This window comes from Lontra canadensis, unplaced genomic scaffold (genome assembly GCF_010015895.1).
Source record: "Lontra canadensis isolate GAN:19392208 unplaced genomic scaffold, GSC_riverotter_1.0 scaffold181, whole genome shotgun sequence".
NCBI lineage: Eukaryota > Metazoa > Chordata > Mammalia > Carnivora > Mustelidae > Lontra > Lontra canadensis.
The window spans coordinates 867,514-878,458 of NW_022631175.1; the positions used below are offsets into that span (position 1 = coordinate 867,514).

The following is a 10,945-nucleotide window of genomic DNA, read 5'->3' on the forward strand; positions in this document are numbered from 1 at the left end:
AGCCTCCCTCTCGCAGCCCCTCCTCAGTCACAGATTCAAGAAGCCCAGGCTTGGACTGCCTTGTCTGCCCTGCCCTCCCCATCCTCACTCCTGCCCCACCTGACAGAATGTCTGCTGTCCTCGCTCTGAACTTGGAGCCGATCAGGTTTCCGGTGAAAATCAACTATAGGTCAGCTTACTATTATAGTCATTAAAAAAAGAAAAAGCGTAAGACCATTAGGCAGGACATTCTGGACTGCTGGTGTGATCCTGGTGCTGGGGGAGAGCAGCAGCAGGCCATCGGGCCTCCGCGTCCTCCCAGCAAGGACTACTTCGTCCACCCACAGGAGCCGGCAGACACTTCGACATCAGCAGCCACACACATGGGCCTCCCCCTCCCATCACTTGCGTTACTGCCCTGGATGGCCTGGTGCATCCCCACCCCCAGATTCTGGAAGAAGAATGCAGAGAAACTGGCCCTGAGAGGGGCCCCGCTGTTCTACACTAGCTCAACACGACCAGGAGACAAGAAGGGGGACGGGACCGGGGGCAGAAGCCGTCACAACGGGTGCTTCGAATACTGGATGGTGTCCAGCGCCGCCCCGATGTCGTAGTTCTTGGTCTGCAGGAGCCTGGTGAGCCAGCCGCCTTCGTCGGAGAAGCCCATGGACAGCATCTGGGACAGGGACTCGATGAGCCGGGGGTCAGCCTCTGCCAGGAGGAGGACAGAAGCCGTGAGGGGGGCAGCCAGCCAGCACCCAAGGGACCAGACCTTCCACGAGCCCTCTGCCCAGCATAGCGACCCTCCCAGACAGCCAGACAGGTGCTTTCCAGAAAAGGCCAGAAGGTGAGGATTTTGAGCAGCTCTGCAAGGCTGTATGGTCTCCTAACTCGCTTCTGCCATTACAGCGAACAGCATAGAGTCTGAACAGAAGGCCGCAGCCGTGCTCCACGGCAACTTCCGGCCCAAATACGGACATCTGACCTTCTTCCAGTTTTCACATCTTGACCTCTTCCCAGCCATTATCCAAATGAAAAAAATCAGGGCACCTGCCTAGGGGCTCAGTCAGTTAAGTGTCTGCCTTCGGCTCAGGTCATGATCTCAGGGTCCAGGGATCGAGGCCCGCATTGGGTTCCCTGCATAGCAGGGAGCCTGCTTCTCCCTTTGCCCCTCCCCCTCCCCCTGCTCATACTCTCTAATAAATAAAAAAATATTTTTTTTTTAAAACAACAGTTCTTGGCCTATAAGTGATAGCTTGCTGTCCCTGCTCCAAGGCAGAGATTAGTATCAGTAGCCCAAAGGGCCAAATGTGGCCCACAGGTGTGTTTTCACCAGTTTTATTGTTTAATGTTATTGTGAGAATAACGAGCCTGAGCAAGGGATCAGCTGTCCCCTGCTACTCAGCTGTGCTCCAGGCTGCCACCGGGCCTTACTGCCACACACACACCACCTCTCCACGTTGCTGGGCGTCCTGCCTGGCTCCAAAGGGACCCTGGCCATGGACCCCGCCCAGAGGTCGACACCGTCCTCAGGGAAACTGGAGGCGTACTCTAAGTCCGACGGCCTTCGTGATTCTGGGTCCGGACGCTAAAAAGAGGGGAGGGGATGTTCAGAGAGAAAGAGGCAGAAACAATTGCTTGAAGCCACTTGCCTGGTGGCAGATGTGGGTACAACGCAGCTTCCTTCAGTCCCGTGGGCCCTTCCTGGGAAGAGTCTAGAGAGCCCGGCCCTTCAGATTCAGGCATCTGTAGAGACTGGAGTTCCCCTGTAGACGGGTCCACTTCCTTTGAAGACAAATGAGTCCAGTCTTCGTCTCCTCCCGAGCAGTTATCCGACTCCATCTGCTCCTGGAACAGAAACCCCGTGAGCACACAGGACCCCCGCACCGAGCCCACCTGCCCCCAGCCTCCACTCCTGCAAATGGTAAGGAACGTTCAAGCAGCGGGTTTGCAGAACGACACAAACGCCCTAGGCGGCCCTCTGCCAGGAAGGCGGCCTGGTGGGCTGTGTGCAGGCCGGGGGTCGAGGTAGGAAGCGCTTGCCTCGGGCGGCCCTGACTCCAGGGCAACCTTGTCCATCCGCTCCGCCAAGGACTGCACCACGCCCTCCGGGTCCCCGTCCGGTTTGCTGGGGTCTGAAGAGCAGCTGCTCGGCTGAGAGCCACACTTCTCCTCGGTGCTGGAGCTGCCTGGAGAGACGGGGGTGAGGCGGCTTCTTTTCCCCCCGTGTTCCACATCAATATCCACTTCGATGCCTGCAGAGACCGAGGAGGAAGCAAACACCTGCGAGGTCTCCGGAGGGCCTCCTGGCTGGGGACACAGTGTAGTGGGGCGGGGACCCCACAGCGTAGGAGGGGGCTCCACAGAGTAGTGGGGAGGGGACCCAGCATACTGGGGGGGGCCCCAGAGTGGAGGGTGGCACAGGATAGCACAGCCACAGCAGGACCAAGGCACAAGGCCAGCCCCCCGCCGCCACAAGGCAGATGGCCGTTCATCTGCCCTTCAGGATCCCCAAGGGCTAACTGCTGCCCGTACCCTGGCCCCAAACCTTGGATCCCAGCACATGTCTGCTGACTTGTGCACCTTAACTGGCCCTTCCTCTTCTTCCAAGTTAATGCAACCTAATCTCAGTGAACATCCCAGGTCAGCACTGGAGCCGAAAAGCCCATAAAGAGCCCCTGTTTGCCCTGTGTGGGCAGCGGGCTAGAAACAGGGAGCCACATAGCAGACGTGGCCAGAGAGCCCCAGCCACAGCACCCAGGACCACACGAAGCCTCACACGTTGGGTGGGGGGTTGCGGCGCAGTGACAGGAAACCCAAGAATCCTGCTCGGCCTGTGGGAAGCCCACTAGGAGGGAAGCCTGGGCCAGCCATCAGGTCGCCTGCAGCCCCTCACAAGGGTGCACGTGCCCACTGAGGGGACGGAGGGCAGAGTCACTGATGCTGTTTCTAATTAATTTTTCAGACGGCCACATGCCCCCAGCTTAGACTCCAACCATTCCAGAAGGCTCAAGCAGAGATTCCTGGCCCCAACACATAGCCCGCCCACTCCCCAAAGACAGCTTTTACCCCACGCCACCTTTTCTCTGATGGCTCGAGTTCACGGCTTCTTGTTCTAGATCAACACTTAGCTCCCCTTCCCCTGTCCTTTCAGAAACTCTTCAGTGAAAACCACACTCAGTGTTCAGGTGAATGCCACTACATACAGCTTTGCTCTGCCCTCATACGTTAAGCGTTTCAGCTGGGAATCGCGCTCAAGGTTGAGAAGCCAGTTCTGTTCAGACGTTCACAGTCACTGGTTGACCCACAGTCTTCCGGTGTTGGCCCCTGGAACTCTCGAGCTCTTACAGTAACCTGGAGCATTTCCAGAGCCTCCCGTTCTCCAGAGGGTTCTGCGCCAGGACAATGAGGTCTGGAGTGGAATCTTTTCTGGTCACTGTCCAGGGCACTTGGAGTCCTTTTCAATCTAGAGGTTAATGTCCTCTGGGCCAAGATGGTCTTATATTCTTTGTTCATTTCCTTCCTTCAGTTTTGTCTGCTCTCTTCACAGAATTCCTGCTAGCTGTCCTACCCTGGGCATCTGGGAATTAATCCTTGATTCTTCTCACTTTTTCTCTCTTCTCACCTCTATTTTGTTTTTGGAGTATTTCCTTGAAGTAACCTTAAAATCTAAGCCTTCTTTTAAAGTTCTTTATTCTGGCTATTTTTCTTAATTTCTAAAAAAAAAAATGTTCTTGAACTGTTTATCTGCTCTTAAGATACCAGTTGTATCTTGTTCTTTTTTCAAGGATGGAAAAGCTGGACACTGACATTCTCTTTCCTGTAAAGCCCGTCCCCAAGTTCCTTCTCGTCCATGTGCAGGAAGTGCCCAAAAGACTGGAGACCGTGGCCTTCAGACCCTACCAAGGCCCTCTCAGAGGGGCCAGAGCCATCATTCGTCTCCCTCTGGAGGGTGGCTGAGTGCCTGGCCAGGCAGCGGGATCCCAAGTGGCAGAGCTGTGGGACCTGGCTCTGGCCTGTCTGGCCTCTACTGAGCAGGGACACCCCAGCCAGACCCACTGCCCATTCACGGGGCCCAATTTCAGGCTGGTGCCTCACCCTGCCCTGTGTCCCTAGGGCTGGAGTTTCCCTGGGTCAAATGCTCCAGCAACAAAGCATCAGGTCACGTGCGTGCGTGGGCAACGACCAGCAGCCGGCTGACCAGCCAGTGATCTCCACGTGATCCTGAAGAGTGGCCTTCAACCAACCACACCACCCCCTCCCCAGTTCCTTGGCCTTTCCTGACAGGCCCCAGGACCCCTGAGCAGGTCCGTGGGTTTCCACGCTGCTGGTTACCACTCTCAAACTCTTTTCCCACCACTCAAGGTGTGAGGTCTTCTTACCTTCTCTAGCACTTTTCCCCCCTTTTCTTTGTCCATGTTGCTTTATATTCCTGTGTTTAATCCCTTTACTGCTAATTTGGTACAGCGTGAGGAGCAAAGAGAGATAAAAGCGGGCTTAGCTACCAATACCCTCATCTGAATATTTAAGTCCTTTTTCTCCTTCTATCCTCCCCCAACTTTTCGTCATGAATGGTTCAAGCATGGGTGTCTGAGTGGCTCAGTCAGTTGAGCTTTTGGGCTCTTAGTTTCAACTCCGGTCATGATCTCAGGGTCATGAGCTGGAGCCCCGCATCAGGCTCTGTACTCACTGGGAAGTCTGCTTGAGATTCTCTCTCCCTCTGCCCCTCCCCCACACGTGCTCTAAATAAATATTTTTTTTTAATAAATCTTAAAAAAAAAAAAAAAGGTTCAAGCAAACAGAAAAGTTGGAAGGACATACAATAAACACCCATACACAGTCTCAGTTTTCTATGTGGACAAATGACAGGACTTCCGTAAATGAACCAGAGAGATTCTAGAACCCCAATTTCTCCAACAGATGATAACCTGAGACCTAGGGGCTTACAGACTGTACCACTGGTTGTGGCCTGCTTCCCCCGGAGCCTGTGAAGAGGAGGGTCTTCTGAAGACCCTGGGACAAGGAAAGGACCTGTGGTTCTGGGTCGCAGAGGTCAGTGACTGCAAACTCGGGCTGGGAGTGGTCTTGGGCCTCAGCGGCAGACCTGCTCAGCTGGCTCTCAGGGCACCTACCAAACAAGGCCTTGAGGCTGTGCTTTAAAATTGCTGAGTCACTCATATAGTCCGCCCTCTGGGAAGTGTTACTGGCTGTCCCTCTGGGCCCCTGCTCTGGGAACAGTCCCTTCTAGGCCATTAGCATAGGAGTCATCCTAGCTGTCAGGACCTCCTAAGAAGGAAAATACCCAGAGTTCTATAGAGTTTAATCAATTCAGCAAGTAGCTTTCCTCAACTGAAACCACTCAGAGGCATAGGTACTGAAACTGTCCTTGTTCGAGAGCTTCAGGCTCCTCCCTAGTGGGTACACAGCAGCTCTGCAAGACCTGAAAAGGCCTTTACCCTTATCCTACACCTCTGAGCCTGGCCAAAATTATTCCCCTCTGTCCCAAGTGGGAAATCCGGGTCAAGTTCTGAAACAGGTCACATGCTCAGATGGGCCTCACGATGGACAGCAAGTGGAACTCAAAGTCCCTGGCAAGCCTTTGAAATTCACAGCTCCCAGGCCTGACCCACGACCAATTTGCCAGAATCCAGAAGGTGGACCTGGGACTCTGCAGTTTCAAGGTTCCCTACCTGGACCTAGAATGGGGTTTGGGACTCCCCAGCTTGTCTGGTTTGTTCTTTTAGCGAAAGACTTTGTTCTTCAGAGTAATTTTAGACAAGTTTACATACGCCAAAACATACCAAAAAACAAACAAACAAAACACCCCATGTTGGTGATTCGGAGGCTCAAGCCAGCCTTGAGAACCACTGGCCATTTACCAGCTTCCAAAGAGAAGCTTCCCATCCCCCCAAATCATGGCTCCCACCACAGCACCTTGAGCAGCAGCTGGGCTTCAGCACCAGCTTGTCTCCTGATGAGAACCTGGTCACCACCCCTCTGCTATCCTGCTAGAAAGCATTAAAAACATCCGTTCTTTTCCTTGCTCTCCAGAGCCTTTAACTCCAGTGTGAAACTGCAGTCCACTGTTTCACGGAGGAGCAACGCCAGGAGGTCCCCACTGAGCACCGTCCCTGCCCAAAGGAGGGGGAGCTGAAATGCCCTCAAGCTGGGGGCAAGAACAGGCCTGCCTCCCCTTCCCATCAGCATCCGCTCACACGTGGACACTCGCTGCCATGGCAATCACAAAGCCTCTAGTCAGAGATCACGGGTCCACTGCACCCTTGAACCAGAAGTCCCAGTCCTAGTGGACTCCCACTGCCACAGGGCCCAGCCCTGTAGCAGAGGCTACTGGGATCATCCCAACCTAACACTTGTGGATTCCACTTCACTCCACAGGGAAAGTTCCAGAAAGTGTCAGGGAATTCAACTTTGAGTGGCCTGTGGTGCAGCGCACGGCGAAGGCTGGTGTGAGGCGACAAATGCTGGCCAGCCCTCAGGGCCCAGAAGTCACCATTCCTCCACGGCGACCCAAGTGGTGACAAACAACCCACCAGCCACCCCCTCACCGAGTAAAACACTGCTGCTCTCAAAGGACAGAGGCCACCACTTACCCAGAGGGCTCAGGGCAGCCGCCACACTCTCCCCTACGTTCTTAAGGAAATTTACACTGGGATCCTCCGACGGACCAGCAGCTTCAGTTTCCAAAAAAAAAACCAAACAAACAATGTACAAAGCAGACTTCAATACCTGATATGATCCTATCACCTTCCTCACAGGTGCGCCCCCCATCCCCGGGGCGGGGGGGGGGGGGGTCTTGTCCTGGCAGCCTTCCCGAACTCTCTCCTGCTCTGGGCTCCTTTGTGCCCCTGGTGCTCAGCCCATGGGGGATTTGCTACATGCGCTTTACAATACTGACCACATTCTAGCTCAAACCCCATCAGGATCAAACATCCCCACCTTTGTTCCAAAGAAAGAGGACATCAGAAGACAGTAAGTTAATAAGATCAGAATAAAACCAGAATCCAGGATTCTGGAACACAAGCCAGATGTTAAGCTCTTCACTTCGGGACTGTGCTCCAGAATACTTGAGCAGGGGCCCCTGGCCGCCTCAGTCAGGAGAGCACGCAACTCTCAGAGCTCAGGGTTGGGAGTTCAAACCCCACACTGGGTGTAGAGCTCACTTTAAAAAACAGAAGCTTGGGGGCGCCTGGGTGGCTCAGTGGGTTAAGCCACTGCCTTCGGCTCAGGTCATGATCTCAGGGTCCTGGGATCGAGTCCCGCATCGGGCTCTCTGCTCAGCAGGGAGCCTGCTTCCTCCTCTCTCTCTGCCTGCCTGTCTGCCTACTTGTGATCTCTCTCTCTGTCAAATAAATAAATAAAATCTTTAAAAAACAAAACAAAATAAAAAAAAAAACAGAAGCTTGTCAAATAAATAAAATCTTTAAAAAAAAAACAACAACAAAGCTTGATGAGGGTGCAGTTTAGGGCTGAGCACTCAGCTAGTACAGGCAAAAGAGCAGCCTCAGGCACTCTATGTGTGCAAGGAAGAGAAAGGAGATGCTCCCCACTCCCCAGGGCTCTGTGAGCTGAGGGACACCACCACCACCACCAGGACATGGGGAAGGCTCCCAGGCCGCCAGCTGGCCACCTCCCCCGTCGGAAGCCAGCAGACGCAAGCCTCACCTGGTTCTGCTGCAGAGCTGGGCCGGGTGTCCCCTGCCCGGGGAGGACGTGGGCTCCAGTTCCCTGGTGGGCCCATCTCCCAGCCGGGCCACCCAAAGTGCCCGTGTTTCAGCTTCCGCAGCCAGCGGCTGTGAGAGAAACCCTGGGGGCGGGGAGGAACAGAGGGGCCCAGTGACACCAGAGCAGAGGACTCCCCCACCTCCAGCTCCTGGCCCTCCATGCCCCCCACCCCGCCTGCAGCGCAGCCCCGCTCACCTCAGGGAAGGGCCCGAAGGCAGCAGGGAGAACCAGCTTGCTGTGCTCCCGGTGCAGGCCCTTCCCCTCGCAGGCAGCACACAGATCGTAGTCTGGGCAGACACTGCACTTGTAGCGGGTCCCTACCACAGGCCCATTGCAACCGTCGCAGATCACGTTGGGGTGCACCAGGCCGCGGGGCATCTCCTGAGCACACGGGGGGCGGTGGTCCCGCCGACACTCCTTCTTCTCTGCAGGAAGGGCAGAGAGGCAGAAGGTGGGACTCCATGGTTCCCGCTCATCCCCACTGCGGGGGCTTTCAGTCAGCCGGCCCCTGGTCCTGCTCTCCAGACACGGGGTCCGTGTGCAACCCGGCTGTTCAAGTGACAGCAGCAGGGCACCCAAGAACCTGCCATGAGGCTCGCAGTCCTGTGCCTGGTATCCAGTACAGGGGGCCCAGGCAAGCGAGAAGCCGCAGGGAGTGCTGCTGCCCCACTGCATCCCCAAAGCCGCCCCTGGCACCTGGCTGGGGCAGCATCAAGAGTGAACCCAGGGGCGCCTGGGTGGCTCAGTGGGTTAAAGCCTCTGCCTTCGGCTCAGGTCATGATCCCAGGGTTCTGGGATCTAGCCCCGCATCGGGATCTCTGCTCAGCAGGGAGCCTGCTTCCTCCTCTCTCTCTCTGCCTGCTTCTCTGCCTACTTGTTATCTCTGTCAAATAAATAAATAAAATCTTTAAAAAAAAAAAAAAAAAAAAAAGAGTGAACCCAGAGATCCCCAGGCCCAACCCCTGCGGGACTCCTCTCTCAGGCCAAGCACAGAGAGGACAGAGTCTAGCTCTTAAAGAACCCCAGGACCTTCCCTGCTCCTCGGAAGGGATTGCTCAAGAACCTCAAGCAGGTTTTATTCAGCAAGAAGCACCCGGCTTCAGGGGGCCCCCAGAACAAGCCTTTACCTTTAATGTAAATACGGAAAATGTCATCCTTCACATACGACAGTGCCATGGTCAGTTCCTCGTCACTGGAAAAGGCCACCAAGTCTCCGTCTTCATCTAGATTGTTTACAAGACAGCATGTGAGCACCAGAGGCTTCTCAGTTGGACCCAAGCTGCTGAGAAGGACACAGGCTAGGCTGGTACTAGAGGGGCATCTGCACGCCTAGGAACTGAGGCACACCTGAGTGAGCCAGTGCCCGGCGGGGCAGAGGCCGGACTGCCCACTCACTGTGACACTGCCTGGAAGGTAAGCTCTCTGACATGGGCCCTGGGTTCCCATGGGGGACAGAGTATGTGCCAGCGAATGGGGGTTGCTGAGGGCGGGGGGCGGCTGGGGGGGGCGTACTGCAGCTGCCACTCTGCCTCTGAGCCAGCGGCCCCTTAAGCAGGCACTGCCTCAGTCCGCGTCTGGCCAGGCCAAGACCCATCTTCAACTGTAGCAGACCCCCACCCGTGAGGGATTCCTGGGGCCCCAGCCCCACCAAAGGCCTTGGGCCTTTGGCTTTTTAGGAAAGCCAAGAAGAGGAGTCCACCTGCCTGCTTCCGCCCCCAATAAAGCTACAGGATTTGTAATGTACTCTCTGATTTTTAGTTTAGCAAACGGTGCTGAAGTCCCACCATGCAGGCCAAACCATCCCCCGCACCTGCAGGCTGCGCCAGCTCTGTGGGCCCAGGACACAACATCTGCCATAAGAACAAGCGCAGCGTCAAAACATCATAACCCAAACCCCCACCAGCTAAGGAGCGAACGAACAAAACGTGGTTATGTGCGTAGAATGGCCTGTTATTCAGCACAAAAAGGAATGAAGTCCAGACACAAGCTACAAGCCCCTAAACCTCGAAAGTGTTACGCTGAGTACAAGCCGGTTGCAAAAGAGGAGGAAAATACAGGGTTCCTTGTCCACAGGAAACGTCCAGAATAAGAAAATCCATCAAGAAAAACATTAGCGGTTGCTTAGAGCGAATGAGAAGGAGAGCTACCTATGCCTTAGCTAAACCTTAGGTCCTTTCTCAGGTGACGTAAAGGCTCTAGAACTGTTCCCGCAATGGGGGAGTTACACGGGAAGTGGATTAGAGCTCCATGAAGTTGTCACAAAAACAAACAAACCAGGAACCAGGCGGGCCAGCTGGCAGCGCTCCTAGGGAGGGCTTGGCACTGCCCCGCCCAGGGGCCGGTCTTGGCTGCCCGCCCCCCCCCCGCCCCCACCGGCTCCCCCGCCCCCACCCCCAGCGGCCAGGGCCCACACCCGCGCCGCAAGAGACGGAGCGCGTTCCTGGGCATCTCCGCTGACACTGCTGCAGGACGGCCCCGACTGGGTCCCCTTGCCCACTGCCGGCGGGAGGTCGTCCGCACCCAGGCCGCCCTCGGGCGCTCCTAGGCCGCTCCCGCCCGCTCCTCCCCGCCGCGCCGCCTGCACGCGCCCCGGTGCTGGTTGGCCCGCCTCCCCCGCCAGCCCTTCCTCCGCGGCCGGCCGGCTCTTCCCAGGCCCCAGGCAGCCCCGACTCGGCCGCAGCAATCGGTCAGCGTAACCCGAGTGCCCGCCGCCGGCAGGCGAGGACGCCCCAGTGCGCCCGGGCCCCGACCTGCGACGTCACCGCAGGGAGGAGGGAGGGGCCGGCGCCCCGGGTCTGCGGCCCCGACCCCCGCCGAGAGGGCCACCCCCCCCCCCCCCCCCGGGGCCCCCCCCCCCGGGGGGGCGGCCCCCCCCCCCCCCCCGCCCCCCCCCCCCCCCCACCCCGCGGGCGCCCCCAGGCCGGAGGAGCAGAGGCAGCCGCCCGCCCCGCCCCGTGCTGCCCTGCCAGCCGGCGTCACGGCTCCCCGCAGTCCCCCGAGGGCGCCCGGCCCGCTCACCGCGGTAGTGCGTCTGGAAGCCGCCGGGCCGCAACACCGGGAACAGGGCGGCCACCCGGCTCAGCAGCCGCTCGCAGGGCCCGGGCCCGGCCGCGCCCTCCGCCTCGGCCTCGGCGCTGAAGCAGAAGCTGAAGCGGCGGATCTCGCGGGCCGCCTCCTCCTTGCCCAGAAGGTAGGCCTTCACCGTGAGAGACGCCATCACTAC

General features: G+C 57.2%; 1 protein-coding gene across 1 annotated transcript; it reads right to left on the reverse strand.

Moving 5' to 3' along the window:
* Positions 1-345: 345 nt before the first annotated feature.
* Positions 346-10,945, reverse strand: SQSTM1 (sequestosome 1). Its single transcript, XM_032846842.1, has 8 exons — positions 10,741-10,945; positions 8,850-8,945; positions 7,918-8,147; positions 7,663-7,804; positions 6,591-6,671; positions 2,023-2,234; positions 1,632-1,827; positions 346-690 (listed from the first exon to the last, which is right to left on the reverse strand). Exons 1-8 carry the CDS (start codon positions 10,937-10,939, stop codon positions 539-541), a joined length of 1,308 nt encoding a protein of 435 aa, XP_032702733.1. The 5' UTR covers positions 10,940-10,945; the 3' UTR covers positions 346-538.